This window comes from Alosa alosa, chromosome 11 (assembly GCF_017589495.1).
Source record: "Alosa alosa isolate M-15738 ecotype Scorff River chromosome 11, AALO_Geno_1.1, whole genome shotgun sequence".
Classification (NCBI taxonomy): Eukaryota; Metazoa; Chordata; class Actinopteri; order Clupeiformes; family Clupeidae; genus Alosa; species Alosa alosa.
The window spans coordinates 3131301-3159100 of NC_063199.1; the positions used below are offsets into that span (position 1 = coordinate 3131301).

Consider the following 27800-nt stretch of genomic DNA (forward strand, 5'->3'; position numbering starts at 1 on the left):
GACCCCCTTGATGTGTTATTAAACCCATCGACAATACCACGGCAAATGTAAAAATACATTAAGCTAATCCTAATAATTATTTTAGCCACAAGCACTTTGCGATAGAGCATACAGTGTGTAAAAATTGTATTTGGGGCTTTCTGCTATATGAGAGCTATCACTCTACTATTATTCACAGTCATTATCATGAAAAATATAATGTCCAGATATGCGACACAATATTATAATGACATTGTATAACAACCCTCATAGTAATAGGTATATTTTACATTTTCAAATGTGTTTATTTGTTCCTTTTATTTTTCCTTCCAACTTGCTGAAGCCCCCCTGGCACCCCCTCACGGCCCCGGCCCCCACTTTGAAAACCACTGGCCTAGGCTATAACCCACTAGATACTTGGCCTCTGAGCCATATATTGACTGTATCTGGTGAATGCTTTGCTTGAATGTTACAGGATGCGTACTGTCATTCTTACTGTTACAATTCACAGAAAATTATACATTTTCCTTTCTATTTTTAGATAATGCATCCTAGGATTTTTGTATCACATGTATATAACAAGTGAGGATCATGGCAATACAGAAATACAAACAGCTCTTACTGAAATGTGTCTCATTTTTTCATAAGGATTATTACAAAGCACCGAAATGAAGGTAGGTAATCATGCTGTGACTTCATACACTACAGAATTTTAGTTGTGTATTTCAATGTTTCTTTAACAGTTATTTCAACCGCGGTGGAATTTCATTAGGCTACACTGTAGCTACCATGGAGGTATTGGTAGCTACAAAGTACCCAACCGCGTTTGACCAACTCCGTTTACGGAACAATATATATCTATTTGGTTTCATAGGGGAAGACATTTATTGACGGACATTGCAATCACATTATCATAACACCAGTGATAACACTGTCAGCTGACACAAAGCAGTCCTTGCGAACGAACGGGCAGTATGAATTGATTTAAGACTGTATTTTTAACTCTTAGGATTATAATAGAATATGAATATAATTATCTCTGGGCAGTAAATAGTGAATCTGGCGGCAGCTATCTTACTGCGTCAAAACGGAAGAAATTATTGAGCTAACGTTATAGGTTGGTTGACAGGCAGGTCCCCTATATGAGAGTGCTGGAGACGTCGCTGGCAAGAGAGTCAACTTGATATATATATATATATATATATATTAATTATATTGGTTTATTAACACTCCGGCAACTGACATGTCCGCTAAACCTACTTGTCTTATTGTGGCAAGTGCTGCACCTCAAGGTGAGTAGCGTTTTGCTATCTTAAATACATTGACTATGTTGCAAGCAAGCACCAATGTCTGTGATTCGCCATAATGCTAACCTAAACCTGTTTAGGGTCTAGTACAGTTAAGAGCAAAATTATTCATACCCCTGGCAAATATTGATTTAATGTTGATTTTCTCTTGACCAATATGTTTGTTCTGACTGAAAATGACACATGCCAAAAGGTTGCAAAACAATGTGGGACAAACATGGAATCAAAAAAAGAAGTGTTTTCATCTTTTTTAACAATTTTATGAAAAATGGTATGTCCAAAATTATTCATACCCTTTTCAAATAATCAATAGAATCATCTTTATTTGCACTCGCAGCTCTCAAAATGGTTCATATAATACCTACCAAGCCTCTCATGGCTCCACAATGATTCTAGACTGTACCTTTTTAAGAGCAATCCGGGTTTTGAGTCAGGAAATATTATTTGCCATCACTCTGGCCTTGTGCTCACTTTTTTGACAGATTGAGGTATGGACTCTGGCTCTGACACTCTAGTGTGTTGATATTGTTCTCTGTTAACCATTTCTTGCCTTGTTTGGCTGTATATTTTGGATCATTGTGTGGCTTAATGGTCAAATGCTGCCTATTGGCAGGTCTCTCGGCAGACTGCCTGATCTTTTCCTCCAATATTCTTAATGTAGCCCCTTGTTTTAGTGTTACCGTTTACTTTGAGAAGTTTACCAAGTCCCATTGTCTGAAAAACACCCAAAACTAATACATTTATAGCTACTCTCCACTTTGGATGGTGTTTTGGTGGTTGAAAATTTCACCCCATCCCAAAATGGATCACTTGGTCATCATGGATACTGATCATGGATCACTCTTCTCCAAACATGCACACTTCAGCTTAACCTTTATATGGGTACACCTGGACAAAGAATTTAGCTTTCACTGGATTGTTTTTTGACCCAGGGACATGGCCTAAGATTGGCATAAAAAAGGAAGCATTAAACCCAAATGACGCCATGACTATTTCAATTGTGGGGGTGAGAAAATGATTCTTTTGGGATGTTTTTCAACCAGGGCGACCTAGTGACTTTCTCAGAGTAAACGGTAACACTAAAACAAGAGGCTACATTAAGATTCTAGAGGGAAAGATCAGGCAGTGTGCCGAGAGACCTGACACAATAGGCGGCATTTGACCATTAAATCACACAATGATCCAAAACATACAGCCAAAAAAGGCAAGAAATGGTTAACAGAGAACAATATAAACATTTAGAGTGGCCTAGCCATAGTCCAAACCTCAATCCGTCAAAAAAGTGAGCACGAGGCCAGAGTGATGGCAAATAATCTTTCCTGCCTCAAAACCTGGGTTGCTGCTAAAAGGTGTGGTCTAGAATCATTGTGGAGACATAGAGAGACTTGGTAGGTATTATATGAACCATTTTGAGAGCTGTGAATGCAAATAAAGATGTTTCCAGTTATTGTTAAAAAGGGTATGAATAATTTTAGACACACCATTTTTCATAAACATGTTAAAAAAGACAAAAACACTTCTTTTTTTGATTCCATGCTTCTACCACATTGTCTTACAACCTTTTGTCTTGTGGCAGTGCAATTTTCAGTCAGAAGAAACATAAATCAAGAGAAAATCAACTTTAAATCAGTATTTGCCAGGGGTATGAATAATTTTGTCCTTAACTGTAGGTAGTGCTGGCAAAATACCTAAATCAGCATGTATAGAATATAGAATGTCAACTTCTGTTGTTAGATATAAATATGTATTTATTTATTTATACATAATGTATCATACAAAGACAGCAAGGTAATGTTAATAAATGTACATTATGTGTTTTTCTATGCTTAGAGGTAATTTTTCAGTGACTTTTTTTGTCTTCCCACCAGGGGTGAATGCTCGCTCGTTTCATCAGGCTTTTACGCTGTGCAGCCCTGTGTTTAACCTGCAAACTGCTACTCCTGGGGTGAGGAGCACAGAACTCATTTAACCTTTTAAAGAACAGTTCCAAAATTGGAACACCTCCCCCCAATATTCTAAACCATATTGCCAGAGAATATATTCTATATTCTATAATGGTCAAGAATTTGATGGTAGGCCAAAAGAGGTGGGAACAGTACCCTCTGAAGTAGGCACAGTGCAATTTTGGGGGGGAAAGACAAAATAAGGGCCCGTTCTTAAAGAAGTTAATCAAAGCCAGCCAGGCATAATCATGCGTACATAAGACACCGGTTCCTCTGCAGCTAGGTGCCCTGGCATGAAACAGTCAGTGTGTATTTGTGTAACATGTGTTGTTTGTATTTGGGGAGTCCACTGTATGCCTCAACAGTAACTCATGCATGCATGTGTGTTGTCTTTGCGTTTGTACCAGGGGAAGCCCATTGATTTTGTGGGTGTGGATGAGAGCACAGCACGGTGGGTGCAGGACTTCAGTGTGAAGCCTTACGCCACCCCAGCGAAGCTGGAGTCCATAGACGGTGAGAGACCCCCCACAGAACACACTGCCTGTAATACACTACAGTACAGCACTCTCACTGTAGTCAAGCATACAACACTGGGACAGAAAGAGTCTTCATACACAGTGGCGTGCACAGCACATTTAGAAAAATAACCCCTTAAATGATTACTTCTGCCGGGTTTTGTGGAAATAAAATGGATAGATTGAGATCTGAGAGATACGACAAAAATATGACATAAACATCAACATATTTAAGACATCTTGCTGTGAAAAAAGATACCAATTACCGTACAAAGCATGATTATCACACCTCAGCATGATTATCACACCTCAGCATGAACTGTGTTATTTGACTGAGGGGCCTTATTCAGATATCAGGGGTGAATACCATATGATTGAGGGGTCCTATTAAGACATATCACATATACCCGTGTGAGAGACCCCATATCTCAGTCTTCCTACATGATTATTTTGAGACAGTTCAGGATCCTTTCTTTTCTGTTGTGAGATAGGGGTCAGGGTCTGCAGTGACATGACTGTTTGTGTTATTACTGTAAATCTGAATGCCTTGGCCTCATTGAAAATAGATACAATGTGTAGATGAGAGAACATCAAAATATCAGCTAACTGATCTGCCCCCTGCAGAAATACAGAAAAGGTATTTGGTGACACCCTAGACTCATGTCATGGCACTGACTTTGGGAAAACCTCCCCTAGAGGGCACATGGTATGGAAGACTGTAGGGCACTGCATCTCATTTTACTAGGATTTGTTCCTTTCTATTACAAGGGCACTTCATAGTGCACAGTGCTAATACCATGTCCTAATAGGATCCGGGCGAGCGACTGTCTTGTATGTCTGTCTCCACTGAATCCATTAAATAAGAGGGCACTTCATGGGGCCTGTTGACCCCAGAGTATCCCAGTGCTGTAACTGATCTAGTCTGTGTGTGTGTGTAGGAGCTCGCTACCAGGCCCTGTTGATCCCAGATTGCCCTGGTGCTCTTACTGATCTTGCGCACAGCGGTTCTCTGGCTCGGATCCTCACTCATTTCACCTCCCAACAGAGTAAGACACAGACACACATTCACACACACTTGCTTTTTCTGTTACCCCCTCACATTATGAGATTACTGAAACAATGATACTGTGATATAGACATGTTTGTGTGTGTGTGTGTGTGTGTGTGTGTGTCCAGAGCCAGTGTGTGCCATAGGGCAGGGAGTGTCAGCACTGTGTTGTGCCACTGAGGGGCAGCGATGGCTGTTCAACGGCTACAGCCTCACTGGGGTGAGTCATTACCTCCCGATGACCAGCAGAGGGCAGCAGCATGCTGTAGAGCAGTTTTTCTGGTGGGTCAGGACCCAAAAGTGGGTCGCGGAGCTTATGGTTAAAAATAAATTTAAAAAATCGCCAATTTAAAATGCTACCTTATCAGATCTAATATTGGACCTTTATTTTGATCATTTATTTGTAGCCTGCATCAGTCATTGCCATGGACATAGATAATGTTTATGTGACAGGTCATGTTAGACATAATTTTAGTGGTAAACGCAAGTTGGCTGCTACTCTGAATATTTGAAGTAGGCTAGGATATGGATTCTCTTAAATTGAGGACAAAATAGGACAGAAACCCCAGTGTGTGGTGTGCAGTAGATGGCTGGCACATGAGCGCATGAAACCATCAAAACTACAATGCCACATGGAAACAAGGCACCTCTGTCAAAGTGATACCTGTCGAGTACTTTGAAAGGTGACATCAAGAGTTGAAGACTTCACAAATGTAATGCCAAACATCCGCATGTTCTCAACAAGTAGGCCTACAGGCACTTTGCGTGTCTTACCATGTAGCTCACCATATCCGTTTGAACGCTAAAAAACTATATGGGTCGTGACTATGAACATGGGAAATTGTGGGTGCCAAAGCCAGAGCAGTTAAGAACCACTGCTGTAGAGTTCCTCTTTGTTTTAGATCAGTGTTTCTCAAACTTTTTCAGACCAAGGACCACTTAACCAATAAAAAAAACCCTCACGGACCACCTAGCTAATAAAAGAGTAGACCTACTTTAACAGTATATTACACAATAGGCCTACTCACTGAACCACCTTGCTTATTGTCTTTTTACCTTGCTTATTATGTCAGAGGATTCATATGATTTAAACTGGCATATCTTACATAGACAGTGTTGCAGAACTGTTTGGATTTACATTAAGGATCAACATATTGCAAACAACTCATCTATATTATATTTTACCACGTCTGCTTGTGGACTACTTGGGATAGCTTTGTGGGGCAGCCGTGGCCTACTAACCTGACTCTCGCCAGATGAATTTCGTTCCGCTTAGCTTCACTCACATCCATCTGGGACCTCTTCCGTTGAGATTTTATGGTAGAGCCAATCAGGACGCAGGGCGGGAGTTTCATTGATGTGACATAGCGTAGAAGCGACTGTGAGACTGTTATCAGCGTCACAGGTTGGCTTCGATGTGAGTGGTTGAAGTAGCACATCAATAGATGATGGACAAGTGGCTTATCCAATCATATGCAAGCATTTTTTGATTAGGCCCAGCCTTCTGAAGCAACACTTCAATGGATTGATCCCAGATGGATGAGTGGGGCTAGGCGGAACGAAATTCATCTGGCGAGAGTCAGGTTAGTGTCCTATTTGGTTAGTGCTTCGGACTTGTAACCGGAGGGTTGCCGGTTCGAACCCCGACCAGTAGGCACGGCTGAAGTGCCCTTGAGCAAGGCACCTAACCCCTCACTGCTCCCCGAGCGCCGCTGTTGTTGCAGGCAGCTCACTGCAACGGGATTAGTGTGTGCTTCACCTCACTGTGTGCCGAGTGTGTTTCACTAATTCACGGATTGGGATAAATGCAGAGACCAAATTTCCCTCATGGGATCAAAAGAGTATATATACTTATATATATATATATATATATATATACCACCCGGACCACACTTTGAGAAACACTGGTCTACTGTAGATGATTGACCTGCCTGTCTCTCACTTGGTTGAAAACTGAGATGTCATTAGTAAATAGGAAATCTATATTTATGGATGTCTAAATAACCACTCAGTGTTGATGTAATCTCTTCTAGCCTTCCGTCTTTGAGCTTGTTCGCTCCCCAGACTTTGCCAACCTGCCCCTCATTGTAGAAGACTTTGTGAAGGACAGTGGGGGCTCCTACACAGGTAAGGGAGGGACTCAACTCAATGAGGTGTAGTAGGCTATAACTGCTGCAGTGTTGCAAGGAATCTAATAGCCTCCTCGTTATTTATTTTTGTATAGGTAAAAGGCAGGGAATTTGTTATCGGTTCCCATCATTTTTAATTGCTCAAGTTGGATACAAATTTCTCCTTATGCCTCAAATAAATTGTAGTTCATTAGGAAGAGGAACTTTTTAAAGTTTTGTTTTCAGCTTTGTTACTATGGAAACCTGAGTCAGCTCTGTGTTGCTAAAGCCAGTGACCTGTAAAACATTTCTGAAGTTAATACACCGCCACTAGCAAATATGTTGTCAGTTTCAGACGCAGGGCTTCAAAAAAGGAGCATTTCAGTTAATCAGAGGTGTTTAAAGAAATATTCAAAGGCATTATATAATATATATTTACAAGTAGATATTAAATGGCCTACACCATTTATGGCTGAATTCAGACACAGTACCTGAGAACTAGGCTATAAGCCCTGCAGATGTTAGTTCTTGTCCCCACACCCACTCAGCCTATACTGATCACTCTCATCACTTTACCTTGTTTCCATAGCGAGCCAAGAGAATGCTTTGCACGTAGTTCTGGACAGGCACCTGGTGACCGGTCAGAATCTCCAGTCCACCACTGCAGCCATCCACAACCTCATCCTCCTGTGCAATAGCGGACGCTAACGCTAGCTTGCGCCCGCCAGACTCAGTACAGCACAGCGGATTCAGACAGGACCAATCGCACACCGATATGAGGACCAATTTTGTCATGTTTGGACATTGTCACGTATTCCACAGTATTGTAGTTATGATTCCTTATTAGGTGGAATTGTTGAATCAGCATATTACGATGCTGTTGGCAGTTTTTCTTCAGTGAGTGAAAGCGATTCTAGACTGTTGATGATTTATGGTTGCGTTGTATTAGTCATATTCAAAACACTCCAAAAGACACAAGAAACATACATTGCACAGCCATACCGTGGACCATCTTTATACTATTCCTCATGGTGCATTATTTATCTAGAAGAAAACTGCCAACTGTATCTTTAAATGAAAAGAGAGAGAAAGGTTTCCAACCATTCTTCTGTTAAGTGCCTGAAAGATACATATTTGGCGTAGCTGAGTAAATGGTGTAAAACCGCAAAGAAAGGTATGACATGACCATTTCACAGGAAACCATGTGATGACCAGCTTCCTTTTGAGCTAATAGTATCGTTAAAAGCCTTACATTCACTAACCATCACGCTATGTGTCACCCAGTACCCCACCCAGTGTCATCAAGTTATGTGTGTTTGCCACCTAAATACATGTGCTCTCATTTCCTCCATGTTCACAGTATTACACTGTATGTAAAACATTGATTTTTATTCAAATGAATAAAAATGAACATGACCATCCTGATGTATGACTTGTTTCCAAGGTAACCATAGATATTGGAACATGATTGGCTGAGCTGTCCGGAACAACTCCTACTCAAAATTACATCTTTCCTCTAACAGCACTGGATGTGATGTGAGGGTTATTTGCAATCGGTATGCTCCAGCTCTGAAGGAAAATAACTTCCTGGATGACCCAGCTGCTGTTTTATTACCATGCTTTGTGAGGGTGATGACAACACATAATATCTGTATCCAAGTCTTGATTTCTTATTGTCCTTCATGGAAGCTATCAAGTTGGCCTCCCTGACAGCTAGGGTGCCGTGGTAATCCCTGAACAATCTCTCTCTCTCTCTCTCTCACACACACACACACACACACACACACACACACACACACACCACTAACGTGTGTTTGGTCCCTGTACCACTGATCAAAGGAGGTCGTAGAAGTAGTCCAGGCCTTGGCCAAGCTCCCACATGGAGATGCCAGTGCCCAGCTCGGTGGCCAGCTTCACTCTGAGATGAAAAGACTGAGAAGGGAGGAGAGGGATGTGAGAAAAGGAAAGAAAGAGAAAATGGAATCCTCTTCTACATGACCTGGCATCCTTAGGACACTTCCTTTGTACATCCGATGAGGTTGATGAGGCTACATTAATCATAAGCCTTCTACTAGTGAAGACTACTCACATAAGATACATAATGGAGTTCACACCTTCCTGCAGCTACAGTATGCCACAATCGCAATTCGCAATCTCTAACTCTCAATCTTGCACTATCTTTCTCTTCACCAAGAATAATGGAGAAGTTCCCTTTAGTGTATACATTTTCTTAAATGAGTGTTTCTCTTACCTTCAGTGTTGGGTAGTAGACCACATGTTTGACCCCGTTACTGCTAAAATGTGAAGAATAAAAAAAACGAGCAGGTCAGGTCAGATTCTCTCTGTCACTCACACACACACACACACACACCTCTCTCTCACACGCACACACAAATAAACACACACCTCTTGTAGTTGAAGTAATGCTCTCCTGCCTGTTCGTCCCACTGGATTTTCGGTCGGATTTCTCTGAGCAGCTCAATGTATCTGTAGAAGTACATTCAGACAGACAGTTATCAGAGATGATTTGAGGATGTCAATATGAGCAGCTCAATGTATCTGTAGAAGTACATTCAGACAGAGAGTTTTCAGAGATGATTTGAGGATGTCAATAGAGCTGACATGCAAAGTTGTAAAAATGTAGAACTCCATTTTAGGTGACAGCTGTTAAAACTCCCACTACCGCAACTATGTGTGTCTGTATGTGACTAACTGTCCTCCCTGAGTGTGCATGCATGTGTGTGTGCTTGTGTGAGTGTGTGTGTGTATGTATGTATGTATGTATGTGTGTGTATGTGTGTGTGCTTGTGTGAGTGTGTGTGTGTGTATGTATGTATGTATGTATGTGTGTGTGTATGTGTGTGTGTGTGTGTGTGTGTATGTATGTATGTATGTATGTATGTATGTATGTATGTATGTATGTATGTATAGTAAGGAAAATAAGTATTGAACATGTCAACATTTTTTTCAGTAAGTATACTTCCAGTGAGGCTATTCGCATGAAATTTTCTACAGACATTAGTATTAACTTAGGTAATCCACACATATTTAAAAATCCAAACATTAATGTCCCTAAGTAGAGTTATGAGTAAAAAAGTGGAGTGCCACAGGAAAAAAGTACTGAACACGCCTACTGAAACCCTTTATTTGTAATGAGAGCTTCAAGGCATTTCCTCTATGACGAAACTAATCAGTCGCAGTATTCAGGTGTAATTTTGGTTCAGGTGCCCATTCTTTTAAACAGATAGTCTTCTAATATTGAAGATTCCAGGGGTCCCTCTTGTAAATCCTGATCTTTAGGTAACTTCCAAAACTGTTAAATTGGATTTAAGTCAGGGCCTTGATTTCCTTTCTCTGAAAGCAATTGAGAGTTTCCTTTGCTGAATGCTTTGGATCATTGTCCTGCTGGAAGGTCTAGCCATGTCTCATCCTCATTGTCCTGGTGGATGGCAAGATTCTCCCAGAAAAAATGGCTCCATTCATCATTTCTTCAACTGTATGAAGTCTGCCAGTATGAGATGAAAAACAGCCCCACACCGTGATGCCTCCACCTCCAAACTTCACTGTTGGTATGGTATTTTTAGGGTGATGCACAGTGCCATTTCTCCTCCAAATATGGTGTGTAGTATGACATCCAAAGAGTTAAATTTTGCTCTCACCGGACCAGAATACATTCTCTCAGTATTTCATAGGCTTGTCCAAATGTTGTGTAGCAAACTTTCAATGAGCTTCGACATGTTTTTCTTCAGTAATAGAGTCATGCGGGGTGAGCGTGCATAGAGGCCATGGTGGTGGAGTGCATTACCTACAGTATTTTCTCTGTAACAATTGAACCTGCTGCCTCCAAGAGTGGTCCTTAGGCTACACATCTGACTATCCTTCTGACTTCCTGGTCAGAAATCTTGTGAGGAGATCCTGTGCATGGCCGATTGATGATGCAGTGATGTTCCTTCCACTTGCAGATAATGGCTCCAATACTGCTTACTGGATGATTCTGAAGTTTTGAAATGCATCTGTAACCAGTTCCATTGATATGTTTTGCAACAATAATGTTGCAAAGGTCTTGGAAGAGCTCTTTGCTTTTACCCATCATGAAATGTTTCTTGTGTGACACCTTGGTAACAAAAAACCTTTTTATAGCTCATCAATATGTACTAACCCAGCTTACATTAATTTGCACTGATAGGAGGGATAATTACTCTAACTATGTATAGATTCCAGCTCATTCCTTGCCTTTGTGTACTGCTTTTTCTTAGCGTGTTCAATACTTTTTTGTACCATTCCACTTTTTTACTCATAACTCTACTTATGAACATTAATGTTTAGATTTTTTTTATATGTGTGGATTACCTAAGTTAATACTGTCTGGTGTCAAATGTCTGGTGAAAATTTCATGCAAATAGCCTCACTGGAAGTATACTTACTGAATTTTTTTTGACATGACCCTCCTTATTTTCCCCGCTGTATGTATGTATGTATGTATGTATGTATGTCTGTATAAATGTATGAGACTAACCCCCACCCTAATTGTGTGTGTGTGTGTGTGTGTGTGTAGGAATGAGAGAGAGACTAACCGGTTCCCCAGCAGTGGTTCTGCTCCGCCCTGTGTAGAGAAGTCCAGGCCATAAAGGTTTAAGCCCAGCAGAATCTTCTGTCTCCACTGGTTGTGCGGGTCCAGCTGCAGCACACAGTCCTGCATCCAGTGCAGTGGAGCACTGGGGCCCGGCCTGCCTCAAAGCACACAGGGGAGGAGAGGAGAGTGAGTGTGTGTGAGTGAGTGAATGAATGAATGAGACCCTTTCTGAAACGAGTGACTTGGCCCTCTCCCTAGCCACTTACACCTCGTTTGCACGCTCACACGGAGGGTCCGCCATATGAAGGGCCATCCCAAACAAATTACTGTTAAGTGCTAGTGTGTTATAAAGCCTTCAACGCCAAGTGAACACCGATGGTCACTTGTCGAGGGTGTGTGCCAATTAATACCGCTTGTCATGGAGGATGTTTCAAATTGTTAGTTCCGCGTGAGTAGGCCATGCCTGTAAACAAATCCATGGTGATTACCAGCTTCCGCCAGGGAGAGTGTAGATCGTCCCAAAGCTGAGTGCAGTATTACAACCCTATGTGCTAAGGGAATTTAATTTAGCTGCAAAGGTGCTTCCCACCCGCATTCACTCGGTAATCGAGGGGGAGTGGGTAGGGATTCATTTCAGAAAGGGCCTGAATGTGAGTGCGTGAGTAATAGAGTTGGAGTGTGTGTGTGTGTCTTACCTGTCGGGGCTAGAGTAGTCATATGTCATAAGGCTGAAGCCGTCCACCACAGGGGCCAACTTCTCAAACTCCTCCCTCCCAAACATTCCTGGCTGGCCTGACCTGTTGACACACACACACACAATATACAGCATCCTTTGACTGAAGATGTGATTCTAAATATATGCAAAGAATGAACATGAGCATTACTATGTATGTACCAAAGACCATAGTGTGACCCATATTTAAGTGCATAAGCAAAATAGGCAGAGTGTTAGCCTGGGTGAACCCAGACAAACCTGTTAACAAATTTGAATTTGCTCTGCAGGTCCCGTCTGGAAAGGATCCCGTTGACGCCTTTTCCAAACTTCCGGTTTTCCAGGGGCATAACCAGCAGAGAAATTACATCTTACCAAAGAAAATACACATTCCTGGGTTTTTGGTGATTCAAAAGCAGATATCAATGGGCTCTTTTCCAGACCGACCTGCAGAGCCAATTCAAATTGGCTAACAGGTTTGTCTGGGTTCACTCAGGCTAGCAGTGTCTCTGAGTGTATCTGGAAGTGCGAGTTTTACCCTGGAGCCACAGCAGGTGGGATGACCAGCACACAGGTCAGCTTCCCAGCCTGCAGAGCCTCACACAGGTGTGTAATCAGGTGCACCAGCTCTCTGTGACACACAGACACACACACACACACACACACACACACTCGCACACACACACACGCACAAACATTAACAAAATCCTGCCGATGGGGCAGCAGAATGTTCCCTTTGAGGTTGCTTCACCAGGTGCATAAGAATCGAATAAGAGTAGAAAAAGATAACTTTAGAAATATTTTGTGTGAAAAACCATTGTGCATGGAGATAGGATTTGCACGTGTAAGTCCGTTTTGTGGCTGTATAAATATTGTGCATGTGTGGAAATGTTTTGTATTTATACATACATAATTTGCAATGTTGCATGAATTGACAAATATTTCTACAGCTAAAAAATTCTTTGCACACATATATAGAATTTTACACAGCTGCAAACCTTTATTTGTATTACACATGTTAACATTATTTCACAAACTCTAAATATGAATGACCCATGTTTCATACAGTAACACAAATACTGTATGTCCACACAGACACACATGTACTCACTTCCTCTGGTTTCCTCCTAGCTGACTCCACAGCTCCAGCGTAAAGCCATCAAAATGTTCTGCCTGCAAAGTCAAAAAATATAAATAACATTATTCCTAAGCTTTCACCCCTATGTTTTCAGCTATCATCCCTATAATAATAATAATAATAATTTTTATTTGTATAGCACCTTCCATACACAGAATGTAGCTCAAAGTGCTTTACATTTGGAGCATTTAGCACAGTGATAGAGAACAAATTGTAATAATACAAACAAACAAAACAACAAATAAAACAGAGATTTAGAATGAAGTACAAATGAGAATTCACAAGATGGTAAGGAGATAGATACAACAACACATACAATACAACTAATGCAATGAAAATAGGAAGAACCTGTGAATACCAACAGTAGCATGTAAAATAATGTGAAGAAATAGGCTACAAGATAAAAGTGAGTTAACTAAAAGCGTTCATATACAGGTATGTTTTCAAGTCTTTTATGAAGATGTTTACAAAATTGCCTGTTTGATGTATAAAGGCAGGGTGTTCCATAGCTTCGATGCATAATGGATAAAAGCAGCTTCTCTGCTTTTCTTGTGGAGCACTTTGCTTTGCTATGCTTTCATGTATATATAATCACTATACTATCAGCATCGCCATCATATAATATGTCTGTATAAAACACTTATTCCTTCATACAGTTCTCATTTTACAAACAGCCCAACTAAGTCCACAATGTGTCTAGACATATGTAACCGGACATATGTTTATCCTCAAGAAACCCACAGGAACCCTTAAAACAGGAGCCAAACAGTTCACTCCTCAGCAAGCCTTTACACAGGACCAAAGGGTTCTGTCTTCACACACCTGCAGAAACCATTTACTCAAAACCAAATGTTTCTGTCTTTATACACCTACAGGAACTATTTATATAGGAACCAAACGGTTCTCAGACACCCACCTTCCCCACCTCCACCACCTCTCTGCCCAGCTCCTCAATCTCATCCTCACTGTCCAGCACACTCATGTAGTCCTGGTAGGACCAGCCGTCAAACAGCAGACGAGGCACTGGGACAGAGAGGGAGGGAGGGAGAGAGAGAGGGAGGGAGAGAGAGAGAGGGAGAAAGATTAATAATTTGTGCATGACAACTGAAAATACGAGTAACTTATTTCTTTTCTCACGTCTGGAGTTCGACCTCAGAGTATTCCACTACAGCCATACTCACATATTCTGTTCTTTTTGTTGGCTTTTCGAACAGCTTTAACCCAACCTGAAACCCAGAAAAAGAACAGTGGAAATGAGGCCAGTGAGAAAGTAAAAATATAACTGGATGAAGTGTATAGTCTAGGCCTAGGGGATGAAACCACAGCTGGATTCAGGAGCACTTGAGTCTACAGTAGAATAAAGTGCAAAGACTTGCATGTAGTGTAGCTAAGAGTAGTAGAGAAAAATAGTGTATCTGTGTGTGTGTACGTACCAGGGTCATGGTCATGAAGGCCGGTGATGTGGAAGCTCTCAGGACCTCTACGTCGGAGCTGAAGCCACACCGGAGACACCGAAGTCAGTTTGGGACCAAAGAGCTTAGCAATGTCGTAACCATGGGAATTCCACTGAGAGTTTAAGAGATAGAGAGAGAGAGAAGCAGGGCATCACATCAACACTCTCTTCAAGACCTATCACTCCAATGACATAGTAAAAGCACCCAAATGTCAAATGTGTGCACGCACACACACACACGCACACACACGCACACACACACACCATAACTTGCCTTCAATCAAATTGTGTTCCCTATCTGTGTGTGGACTCACTGGGGTGATGTAACCTAGAACTGATCCTTGGAACTGGCGTTTGGCTACATCCTGAGGACAGAACCTCCTCTCCTCTCGGACAATGTCTCTCCACTGAGGGTCGTTCACGATGAGACCTCGCTCCAGAACCGGTCGGTCAGCTACTGAAGTCTGAAACACACATGGAGTGAGAGAGAACAGTCAGACACTCAGATCCTATTTTAAAGTGACATTCACACACAAAATCAAACCAATCAAGTTTAAAACTCACCTCTGTGTTTTGTGCTTTAGAGGCCCTTTTGCCATCTGTTTTGGATAAGGTGGCACCGACCAGCGACGAGGATGTGTAGTACACAATTATTAACGTTAATATTGCTCTCATTTCAACTCCTGTTCAAAAGAGACGTGTACAGTATATCTCATTTACCTGCACATTTACATATGCCTCAGCTAACATGCAGACAGGCGATAGGACAGGATCCCTTTGGTAACGCTAGTCTAGTGAACAACCACAATGGCAGAAGACACTATCTGGAGGCTCAGCTAACAGTGAGTACATTTGCGGAAAAGGTATGCATTCTAAATAGATACAAGGTACAGTAATGCTCAAGAAAGCCTGTCAAGAGATAATTCACCGATTTTTTTCGCCAGTGAAACAACATGATAAATTGTCCATCTTGCTATTGGGTCGACCAGTTTTACAATTTCTATGTCCTATCTACTGTCAGATAAAATGTATCCTCCTAACCATAGACTGTAACGTTATAAAGAAGATCCCAAAATGAGTTAGCTAGCCAGGCAAGTTAGCATCAAGTTGGCCATGTACGCGAGATATCAATGACGAACATCACAATGAGTTTGTACCTTTACACCTGCACCATACAAGTAGATCTTAACAACTTACCTGATGTTGTCGTCCCTGAGATATCTGTTGTAAGGAACCGTACACAATCTACTACAATGATACGGTACCATCACCGTCAGCAAGCAGCTCATGCAACTTGCCAATCGTAGAAGGCCACGTGACCAAAATGTCAAATTCGACTTCCGGAGTGCATTGCTACAGCAGCAGTTCGCAGAATAAAATATCAGATGTCAATACGCCGCGTCTTTGCTTGGAGCTACAGCACAAAACCACAACCGTGTTCATGAAAAAAGGATTAGATAATAAACCCTCCTATGAAACTTTTTTAGCAGAGCATCCAGGGCTGTAGTGGAGGCTAAACGCAAGTAAACGCAGTTTATCCACCTCTGAAATTTCAGAAATAGAGTTTATCTACAAATCCGATACCGCATGGCCCAATAGTCCACCTCACCATGATCACAGAATTCATATTTTACCCACCTTTTATTTTACCACCCCTGAGAGCATCCCATATCAATCATATTTCCTTTCAGCAGAGTATATGAAGGCCTAGCCTACGCTATTTGCAGCAGGTGGGATCAGGGGTGTAGCTAGTGGTAGATGTACAGTACGGCAGAGCGGTACAAAATATGACCACCGCCCAGTCCTGCACATTCTCTCAGCAAAAATAAATCGCACTAGTCAATATGTCTCCACCCCCTATATTCTTGCAACTTTTGTGTATGTTAATGAGTGTGTGCATGTGTGCGTTTGCTTTTGTGTATGTGTGCTTCTCTCTCTGTGTGCGTGTGTGTGCACGTGTCGGCTTGCCTGCATGTGTGTGTGTTCGCTTGTGAGTGGGGGTAATGGTGTGTGTGTGTGTTTTTATGTGTGTGTGTGTGTGTGCATGTTTGTGTGTGCATGTGTGCGTGTACGTGTTTTTGTTTAATGTGTGCGTGTGAGAGAGTCTGTGCGTGCGTGCCTGTGTGTGTGCATGTGAGTGCGTCATGTGTACATATGCCTGCATGTCTACTGTGTAGTCTGGACCAAACATTGTAAAAGGCCTCAGAAAAGAGGCAGTAGGCATTTTTGAGGAAAAGTTGTTATACAGCATTTTTTAGGTCCCAAGTTTCTCAGAATTTTCCTTCAACAATGGATGCCTTGCTCTCAGGCGAGAAAATACTGGTACATAGGGTAAAAATGTAAACCTTTATGGATCACCACAAAACTTTCCCAGTTTGTCACGTACATTAAAACAAGTATTTTTTTGAACAAGTTTTCTGAAATATAATGTTTAAATATGCAAATGAGGCTTAATCTACTGAAATATGTGCTAATATGCAAATTTACAAACTTGACATGTACACATTGGCTGAAGCATCAATTGTAATTTTGAGGAAAAATTGTTAATTGTCAGGTCCCCAGTTTCTCTGAATTTTAATTTAAAAATGGATGCCTTGCTCTCAGGCGAGAAATACTGGTAGATAGAATAGCTTTGTAGAAGATCTTGTGACATTGCTTTCTACTGAAGAATTCAAAGGGATCACAGAAGCCTTTGTTGCAGCTAACACTAACCCAAACTTCAGGTTTTGGTGGGGCTACATGCAGATGGTATATATTCTTCTTTCATTCATTCATGCACAGAGGGATGGAATCTGGGATCTGCACCTTTGTGCATTCCAGAAATTGTTGCCCTTTTTCATGCGGTATAACCACATTAATTATGCACGGTGGGGCACTATCTACCTAAATGAAATGCACCTGAACCGGTAAAAACGGAGTTTGATGCCGGAAATTTTGTAGTCAAATGCTCTTTACACCGTTTCAACCAAGTGGACCCGGATCATAGTCAAGAGTGGCTAGGGTGTATTGGAAAGAAAGGCGGAGGCATTGTTGGAATCACAAAGACATCTTCAGCACTCAGTAGATGGGCTCTGTCTTTCAACCTCCGATCCAGTCTTGCACATGACACTAAAGTTGCTTTTGGCCAGGGACCAGATGATAACTACATCCATAGTGAAACGACAAAAGGCAGAATGAAACAGGACAATGCAGATGAAGATGTTTTGCTTGCAGTCTTGCAGAGGTTTGACCTTTTCTCTGCCAACCTGTCCCAGACCCTGCAAAACTTTGCAAACAAAGACTTGGCCACGCAGGATATTGAAAGCGAGCTGTTGACAGCACCACAGAAAGGTCAAAGTCAATTAGATACATTTGTTGGTGAGAGGCTGGGGGTTATTTGACGTTTGCGTCTTTGTTTGAAGTTAAGAAGTCAGATCCAAAAACTGGAAAGGTGAAAACTGTCAAGGCAGACCGAAACATTCTGCAACGCCTCATTGCTGCATATGATGGGCACCCAGTCAATCTTCAAGCATTATGATGCATGAACTATTTGTTGTGCCCTTGTCTCTGGCAGATGTAAATGGACAGCTTCGTTCAGGTTCAAAGGCAGTGTTTACTAAGATTCTAGCTGCTGGCATTCCATGTCCGTACCAACTTGATAACAGAGACCTTCGGGATGAACCAATGCTCATCATTGATGGTCAAGCTCTGGTCATTGCCATTGGAAAACCACAGGCAGGAAAGAGTTTTGGGGACCTTGCTGATGTTTTTGTGGAATCTGTTCTCAGAAGTGGAGCACAATTCCAGCGAATTGATGTTTTGTTTGATCGCTACCACACATATTCTATCAAAAGTGGAACACGAAAGTATACGGAGCCCTAGAGGTGTCATCGCAAAATGTTTTGCATGTTGAGAGAATGTGCGCTCGTTTTACTACATTGTGCGCTCGTTTTACTAAATTGTGCTCTCGTTTTACTATATTGTGCACTCGTTTTACTAAATCGTACGCTCGTTTTACTAAATTGTGCTCTCGGTTTACTAAATAGTGTGCACAATTTACTATATTGTGCTCTCGTTTTACTATAGTGTGTGCTCATTTTACTAAATCGAGCTCTCATTTTAAGCATACTAAAAACAAGGGCACAATTTATTAAACGAGTGCACTATTTACTAAAACGAGCGCACGGTTTACTAAGACGAGGGCACGATTTATTAAAACGAGAGCACAAGTTGTGAACATGGTTATAGAACATTGTGTGCACGATCTACTTAAACGTGGCCACAATTTGTAAAACGTGCACTCAATATTGTCTTGACACATGTAAACATGAGCACGTTATAGTATATTCGAGATATCGATCTACTAAAACGCACCCACGAATAATTAAAACGTGGGCTCGAAGAAATTAAATTGTGTGCACAAAAATGTAGTGTGGTGTCAAGGTGTATCCCCTGGAATGACGTCGGGAGCAGAGCCATACAAAAAGAGAGTTGCGACACTCTTTGAAGTCGCCGCCACGCGGTCACGTACACTTCAACAGTTCCAAACAGCTCTTTGCGTGTAGTGTTATTTCAATGGGATAGACAGCAGCAAGTGCGTTATTGGACGGAAAACATTACAACAAAACAAAAACGAGTGTTATTACGTGTTAGCATGCTTACATTATAGTGTCAATTACATATTGCGAGTATTGGTCTGCAACATCGATCTAAAATATGTTCTTTGATAGTTCTAACATTGGACGTTTGTTTCCTTGCTGGACATAAGCTGTTATTGGATTCCTGCATTTGCCTGTATCACGCTACATATACTTTACTTACATTGTCAAAATGTAGGCTATGCATTTTGTATCCCTTTGTGTGTGGACATTAGATCCAGTGTCCTTCTCAGTTCGTTTGGTGAGATGAAGGTGCCCAGACCCCCAATCTACAGCTTTGATCATTGTAAGACTAGCAATAAACATCTATCAAATATATAAATAGCATTCAGTAGCCTAACAGCTTACATTTTAAAAGTTTCATCAATGCATTAAATCTGTTCAGTTCTTTTAGAGAAATAGCCTAAAGGTGGCCTTGGTAGTAACATTTTAAGACTAGCCATAAACATGTCAAAAACACATATGCTAAATAAGAATCAATAACAACTTAAATGTGAAAAGTTTGATCAATACTGCAAGACACCCACTGTTTCAATAACACACTAAGCAATAAGCAATCAACTGTTTCAATAAAATACTTATAGCCTAACTTATATTTCAGCCGCCTGGTGAGACTACAGCATGAAAAGGATGACTGATGTTAGATTTTCAATAGAATTTTTATTAAGTTTTCAATATGTGTTTAAAACAAGAACAAGAACAAATGCAAAAAAGACTGGGAGGAAGGTATGGTGACACTGCAACATAAAAAGGAGGTCTGACACTAATTTAGGTTTCCAAAAAATAAAAAGATTTCAGTATCCAAAGTTTAAACAACAATTGTGTGTGAACTACACAAAAGACACAATGTGGAAGGGATGGATAGCTCTCCATATACTCTGTACACCTCTAAGAGGGACATGGTGACATTCTTGAATTTCCCCTTGGGGATCAATAAAGTATCTATCTATCTATCTATCTATCTATGTATCTGGTAAGGAGGATGCAACACATTTGGCTGGAGTCAGGAGTGTTATGGGAGGTGTGGAAGATGCTGGATCAACACAACTCCCTTTGTGTAAGGGCCCCATTGTGTGGACCTCAAACATAAAAAATGATCTTATCTGACCATTCCAGTCATATATCGCACACCTTTCTTTTACTCTGCATCCTTGGTCCTGGATAAGCAGAACAGGCACAGTGGAGAATAGAGGGAGAGAACAGAGCAGGTAACACTCCGTGTATACTTGGGACAACACATTAAGTAAGTAACAGAAACCTAAGCAAGAGGCCAGCAAGAGTTTTACATAGGCTACCCATACACAGCCAACTATTTGCAAGGCTGGTTGGGGGTGCCACAAGTCCACACAACAACTATAACAATAACAACATGAAGAATGTTGGGAATTACTTTCAGAGTGATCTATGCCCTATTAACCTGACTACACTTTTCAGTTATCCAAAAAAAATACATTTGTCCTACTTACAAAGATCACTGACCTAATGAAAGGCAATGCCCTCGTGTCACGTCAGTCACTTCCATGGAAACTTCGCTATGTATTTGACAAATTACTTGACAGACAAAGCAATCAAAACTAGACTGCATTTCCGGCGGGAACTGCAAAAGTGTGCTTGCCCTGGTCCGGTCACCAACGTGAGCAGACAGTGGCATACGCTATGCTGAACCTGGCTTGATCCAAGCATTGTAACAGTGCCTTTCAGTGTTGGAGCAGTATCAATACCGCAAAAGCTCTAGGAGAGGGCTATTCAACTATTGGCTTGCGGGGTGAATGCGGTTCGTTGGATTTTACCTGTGGCCTGCCTTTGAATTTAGCTTCTATGACTAAGATCAAATCCATAAAATAAAACAACAGCAGTGATTGGCTGCAAAAATAAATAATGTCACGCGTCTTGCACCTCTCAAACTGGGCTATCAGGTAACCTAGAAGAATTGAAATTATGAAATATGACTAAGGAATTCAAATGCTGCTTGTTTGTCAGGATACTTTTTCACTGATTTATTTTAAAAATATGAGCTATGAGTGTGAATGTTATATATTCCATCCCCTAATTCTGTTTTACTGTTTTTTTTTACAAATAATCTATATGGATTTGCTCTATGAAAGACCTTATGTCTGTTTAGGATTGTTTTGAGAGCCTATTGATGTATCTCAGAATAAAGTAATGTTCACAACATTAGTGATGTTTTTTTTTGTGTGTGAATGTATTTTACTTAACTCATTGAATGTAGCTGAATACTCATGAACGCATGTCTCTAATAGCCACAATAGGAGTAATTTTAGCAACACCGTATTTTGTGTGGCCCATAACGACCCAGTGGATCATGAAAACGTGCCATAATTCACATTCCTTGCTTGATGTTGGTACATTAATCCCATTCAGATTGCCACTTATCTGTGATGTAAGAGTTCAGTATAGGTTTAAGGTCTGGGGCACGGATTTGACATTCTGTGACTTCTTCATTGAGGGCTTGCTTAGCAGCACTGTCCGCTTTCTCATTTCCCCTCAGACCAACATGGCCTGGGACCCAGCAAAAAACTACACTGAAGTTCTGGTTCTTTAGACGTTCAGCTTTGGTTGTACTTTTTGCGTGACATTAAAGCCTACTGGAAAGATTTTTAATTGCAATTTAATTTAATTCAATTTACTTTTACGATTAAATAAAATTAATTTATCCCTCTCACCCATAGTTTTCTATTTATTTACAAATGTACATAGGCCTACTGTACATTTATACATAGTTATTCTACTGATCTTTATACTATTCATCCTGCACATAGACTTATTCTTACTACTCTTATGATGTTGTTTCTGCACCATGACACTGTTTCCACACTGTACATAGCTGTATGTTATGTACATATCTGTTATATATTTGTCATATTGAATATCCATAATTATTCTGTTTTATTATATTCTGTTAATACACTGCATATATCTATATTATTATTTCTACTATTATACTGTTACTGCTTCATCTACATACATTATTCTACTTATTGTATGAGGTAACTGCTAATACACTGCACAAATTTATATTTAATTCATATTACTCTAAACCACCTTCTGTAAATCAACTGTATACTACTGTCTACATTGCACTATATTTCTTGACCTGTCTCTGTATATTTCATCACCTTTCTATACTTTGCATCACATTGAATGCATACTGTAGGCCAGCGGTCCCCAACCACCGGGCCGCAGGACATTCCTAACCGGGTAGCCTACGACATGAGTTTAAAAAAAAAATGCATGCAAACTAAACTAAATTTAATTCGCAATAATGTCACGTTTTTACATGGCATAGGCCTATATGCAGTTGTTTGATTGCAAGCATGTTTGCATTTTGCAAGGTCTATTTTCTTACGTCTGTCTGTCCCGCCTTCAACACTTTTACATATTGCCTTCAGCGCTGCGCAGCCTCAGGTCAGCTCACTTCACTTGATCAGTTCTTGGCGAACGGTAGTGTCACACGAAGTTAGCTAAACTGCTAGAATGAGCAACAAAAAACAAGCATCTTTAGCAGGTCACTGGCCAGAGTGTTTGAGTTGCGAGAGCAGAAAAAAAGTCACCGTTAGCTGCACATTTTAGTGATGAGGACTGGGTGTCAAAACTCGCTTACCTGTGTGACATATTCTGGTTGCTTAATGACCTCAACCTGTCACTCCAGGGGAGAATGACGACTGTCTTTAAACTGGCAGATAAAGTCGCTGCATTTAAAGCCAAGCTTGATTTGTAGGGACGACGAGTGGACCGGGGTGTATTTGATATGTTCCAAAAAGTAGTGGGGGTTTTGGGAGAGAGTGAGGCAGGGCCCTTTCTCTCGCAGCTGGTGCGCGATCACCTTGTTGTGCTCTCAAATGAGTTTGAGCGTTACTTCCCATCCTTCAAAGATTCACGGCAAACCAATGAGTGGGTCCGCAACCCATTTGTCAATATCCTAACTTGTCAGCGCAGGAGGAAGAGCAGTTGATCGAAATTGCAAATGACGGTGGTCTTAAGAGTGTGTATCAGGAAACCTCTCTGGCGGGTTTTTGGATCAAAACCAAAGCAGAATATCCCGAGTGGTTTCCCACCACGTATCTATGCGAGGCCGGGTTTTCGGCAATGACTGCAACTAGACAAATTGCGCAATCGACTGGACATTTCAAACACACTGAGGGTGTCACTGTGTTCCATCACCCCCAGATGGAAGCTTCTTGTTGCAGGGAAAGCAGGGCTCCCACTGATTATATTCGTAATGCACGTTTAGTTCCCATGTTTTGTTCCCATATTTTGTTACGCATGTTCACACTTATAGATGTAGCTTCAAGTTGTTCAATATTCATACAGTAGTTCATATTGTTCAATTTTCACTTCTTCAAGTTCACGTTTTTCACAAGAGATCGTTACCTTCACTGTTCATACATAACTGGAGCTAGTTCTTTTCAAGTAATGCATGCACAACACATATGGAACATGGAACCCCCAACATGGAACCCCCACATTTCTACAACACCATCGTTCCTTTTTACGATACATTTTATGATCAGTTTTTTTTTTCTCTCTGACAAACACGTTTGTTTTACCGGGGGGTTGCTCCCAAAGATTCTGGAGCGCTACGTGCATTCTTAGAAACATAAGCTTCTAGACCAGGCAAAGCGTGAGCTTGTAGCCATCTGCATTCGGTAGGCTATATTCACCAGACCCATGGCTACACTGTACATGCAACTGTGTTCTGTGCCTTTCTCTGTCTGTTATCTGCAGCGTTAGGGCATGAGGGATGAGATTGCTATCCGCGGATCAGCGAAGTTACAGGCTATGCCCATGCTTCTGTCACACGTCTGATCATTTGCGGCACAAATTAATGGTAGACTATTAATGAACCGGTGGCGGAAAAAAAGTAACATTTTCCAGATTAGGAAATATTCCTTAATTGTGTGTGATTAAATAAAGATGCATAGCCTACAATTGGGGGTAGTAACGTGGCTCATTCAATGTCTATGCGTCTGCGCCAGTGAAACTGAACTTAATCATAAAGACACCGTTCTCAGCAACTTTTCTGTTCAATCAGCATAATTGGCATTACGATCCACCCGGCGTTTCCCTTGTCTACCCGTTAAACTTCAGGCTCTCGTGTTTTGCTGAATGATATTACTCAGCAGATCACCCTAGTAGATAACCAGAATTACAGTCTCTAGAATTGTAGGTCAGAATGTAAACTGGGCCACAGATGGTAAGCACAATTGCATTAACTTAAAACTATCTAGTCGAGTATAACCTAAAACTAGCTTAATTAAAATGCCACAGCCCATACTGATTTTTCCTTTTAGAATATAGATATTAAGAGAATAAATCATTATGCAAATACTTTACTTTTAATACTTAAAGTACATTTAAAAGCAGGTACTTTTTACTTTTACTTAAGTAGGGTTGTCATTGTGGTACTTTTACTTTTACTAAAGTAAATATTTCTCTGTGTATTTGTACTTTTACTTAAGTACTGAGGTTCAGTACTTCCTCCACCACTGATGGTACATATGGGGACCCCTGCTGTAGGCTACATGAATCACAGCTAAGATCTTTGGTTGCTATGAAGGCCAGTCGTTCTAAATGGATGGTTGCTCTGGCCAAAGGCCAGTTCTATCTCTGCCGTTGTCAAGCGGGCATATCCTAACCTTATCTTATTTGAAGCATCTCTATTTTACTTGCCTACTTCCATACAGCGAGTCCCATTAAGAAGTGGCCACTTCATTCACACTTACCGTGATCCACGCAGCAACATTATTAAATTAATCTGTCACCATATGCCTATGCCAATGTTTGCAAGGAGAACATTTTAATTTGATTCACAATGAAACGTTACATTTAATGTACATGTTGACAATGAGTAGGCTAGTTTTGGTTGTTGTTGGTGGGGTTACTGCATCCCTTAGTTATGCCTACAATGCAAAATTGTTTGTTAGCTCCTGCAGACGCATTTCAAAACATCGCGACGTGAAATGCCACCACAAAAAATTGTTCGGTCTTAGTGAGTTAGGAGTCTTCGCGACTTCTTTTAAGCTATCACAGACTCAGGCGCTACTTTTAGGGCTAAAATGCTTCCTGAATTACTCTTAGTAAAACAAAAAATAGGAGTCCTAAAGTTACGAGTACAAGCATCTCATATCAAATGACCATGGCATCACGCTAAGCAACATAAATCCCATACAGCAACATCTCCTCCCTAGCTATAGCCACACAAGAAATGAATAATGTTAAATCTCTGCTTAGCATGCTTCTCCGCTTAGCATTCTAATAACAGAAGGGGCACATTTATGTTGACCACTACCATATGACTCATTATATCTGTATAAAACACTTTTACGCACACCATCCAGCACATACACATGGAAACCGATATTTTAGGCACTTGGCCACGAACTCAAAACGTGTCTCTCTGAAGCTCTGTTCTAGAATCTTTGCTCTGTTGTTCCCAGAGTTGCTAGGCAACAACAAATAAATGAAATTACAGTCTTTGATACCAATGGTATCAAAAGTGTACGAGTGATTACGAATGGATGTGTGTGGTTTGCTATTAGAATAAACAAGAAATAACATTTCCAATAATTTCCGATGATAAATTACACCTTCCTTACTTATGAAGCTCACTAATGCCACCGTATTAAGTAAAATGTAATACAACGTTGCCACCTTCAGATGTATTTAACATTAACGTGACATTGCTTGCTTATTCTTTCGTCAACTCCATGCTTTTAGGAAAACAATCTTTTTATCATAGTTCCCTCTTCAATGAGCGATTACCAGCTCGTTTTTGTAACAGAGATAGCTGTTTATTGTCCCTACAGAAACACAGTTTACAGAAACACCTATTAATACGTAGCCTATGGAGTGCTGCCGACCACTGTTCATTACGGCCCAGAATGCCTTGCATGTCTTTACAACAAAACAACCCGGTAAAACCTAATTTCCCGTAAACATATGCATTTGCATACTTGTAACATTTTTAATAATACTCTCCCATCATGACATTTAACAATAAGGAAGATTTTAATTTGAATACCGTCAATGTGAAAACAACTCTATTATGTAAGCTATATATAGCTACTGTTCTCCTTCGCTATTTCAGTTCTTAAGTCCATACTGTCCCATGGCAGAGCAAGGTTTTCATGAATGGGCAAGGCTGCCCGGAGACATTATGCATACTTGGAAGGCATTGAGATAGAAGTATAAGTGTAAAGGTGATAGTTACCGTATACCTGTGGGTGGTTTGCCAAATGATGGAAACTTTTGGAATATTTCTTTTTTGTTTTTAGCTTATGCACCCTCACACTGGAGTCCCGAGTTCATATACAAAATTTGGTATCGATATGTGACAGTGTTCCTGAGATATGGACAACTTCCTGTTTCGGAGCTTCGCCGCCGATTTCGTTTGGCTGTGACGGGCAAACGCTTCTGAAAATCAAAAATCTTTTCTGTACCTTTTGTGAGGCTTGGTCCAAGGATCATGTACGTCAAGTTTCGTGAAGTTCTGACCAAATTTGTGACCTGTGAAACTTTAGTTTCGCTTTCTATTCAATCCAATATGGCGGAAGAATGACAAGGGTCAGTGACGTCATTTTCAATTTCCACACTACACCGATTCCGGCCGGACGTCCCAGAGTTGGATCGGTGGTGATATCTCAAAAGGTCTAGGAGCAGGAGCTGGCCCAAAATCGGGCTTACAGGAATAATAATAATAAGAAAACTTAAGAAGAACAATAAGTGTGCTGCTTTGCAAGCACACTTAATAATAATAAGAAAACTTAAGAAGAACAATAAGTGTGCTGCTTTGCAAGCACACTTAATTATTACACCAAGAACACCAACACGAAATGTATAATTACTGAAAACTAAATGAACTAACCTGAAACCGATTATCAGTTGGAGCAAAAACTCCTACTGTAGGCTACTATAAAGACGCCACTGTCCCACGACCATGCTCGTGCCACACTCGCCTACCGCTTGTGCCACTGTCCCATTTGGAACAGTGATAGTGGCACAGGACTGGGCTGGCAAGGGACACAAGAGCCACGCACCAGTAACAAAAACAATAACTTATAATAGTCTAGGTTTTGCTCCTACTGCTTCCCCTGAAATTCATAACTGAAATCCCCTCTTTCACGAGTCGTAGGTCCACGACTCGTGAAAGAGGGGATTTCAGTTATGAATTTCATGTCATGTTCAGGCCACGGTTCATTTCATGTCATGTTCAGGCCACGGTTCAGTCCATAACGCCATAAAACTCGCCATCTAGCAAGCTAATCTATATCAGGTTTAAAGACAATAATCACATTAATTTGCTCCATTTTTCACCAGAAGAGCGTTAATCACAAACCCATTGATAACCAGCACATCTAAATATAGAG

General features: G+C 40.9%; 2 protein-coding genes across 4 annotated transcripts; one reads left to right on the top strand and one right to left on the bottom strand.

Moving 5' to 3' along the window:
* The first annotated feature begins 886 nt into the window (after positions 1 to 886).
* gatd1 (glutamine amidotransferase class 1 domain containing 1) lies at positions 887 to 8321 on the top strand. Its single transcript, XM_048256569.1, has 7 exons — positions 887 to 1271; positions 3155 to 3231; positions 3637 to 3742; positions 4683 to 4790; positions 4921 to 5012; positions 6826 to 6919; positions 7490 to 8321. Exons 1-7 carry the CDS (start codon positions 1223 to 1225, stop codon positions 7606 to 7608), a joined length of 645 nt encoding a protein of 214 aa, XP_048112526.1. The 5' UTR covers positions 887 to 1222; the 3' UTR covers positions 7609 to 8321.
* On the bottom strand, positions 8271 to 16137 carry chid1 (chitinase domain containing 1). 3 transcript variants are annotated; one of them, XM_048256567.1, is made up of 13 exons: positions 15974 to 16110; positions 15341 to 15459; positions 15091 to 15240; positions 14757 to 14889; positions 14505 to 14549; positions 14240 to 14346; positions 13297 to 13358; positions 12724 to 12816; positions 12169 to 12270; positions 11475 to 11627; positions 9307 to 9387; positions 9152 to 9194; positions 8271 to 8832 (listed from the first exon to the last, which is right to left on the bottom strand). In XM_048256567.1, exons 2-13 carry the CDS (start codon positions 15449 to 15451, stop codon positions 8734 to 8736), a joined length of 1179 nt encoding a protein of 392 aa, XP_048112524.1. In that variant the 5' UTR covers positions 15452 to 15459; positions 15974 to 16110; the 3' UTR covers positions 8271 to 8733. The 3 variants fall into 3 exon arrangements, 2 of the variants coding, with proteins under 2 accessions (XP_048112524.1, XP_048112525.1); XR_007195012.1 differs by having other exon boundaries at positions 8808 to 8832; positions 11475 to 11631; positions 15974 to 16132; XM_048256568.1 differs by lacking the exons at positions 8271 to 8832; positions 9152 to 9194; positions 9307 to 9387 and adding an exon at positions 9443 to 9459 and having other exon boundaries at positions 11475 to 11631; positions 15974 to 16137.
* Positions 16138 to 27800: the final 11663 nt, after the last annotated feature.

Excerpts from the sequence above, each read along its gene's own strand:
- chid1 (XM_048256567.1), bottom strand. The coding sequence starts at position 15,451 with ATGAGAGCAATATTAACGTTAATAATTGTGTACTACACATCCTCGTCG. Across the intron at positions 13,359-14,239 it reads AGGTGGTGGAGGTGGGGAAG|GCAGAACATTTTGATGGCTT; the intron begins GTGGGTGTCTGA and ends TTGACTTTGCAG. Across the intron at positions 9,388-11,474 it reads GAACCACTGCTGGGGAACCG|ATACATTGAGCTGCTCAGAG; the intron begins GTTAGTCTCTCT and ends GTACTTCTACAG.
- gatd1 (XM_048256569.1), top strand. The coding sequence starts at position 1,223 with ATGTCCGCTAAACCTACTTGTCTTATTGTGGCAAGTGCTGCACCTCAA. Across the intron at positions 3,743-4,682 it reads GAAGCTGGAGTCCATAGACG|GAGCTCGCTACCAGGCCCTG; the intron begins GTGAGAGACCCC and ends GTGTGTGTGTAG. Across the intron at positions 4,791-4,920 it reads TCATTTCACCTCCCAACAGA|AGCCAGTGTGTGCCATAGGG; the intron begins GTAAGACACAGA and ends GTGTGTGTCCAG.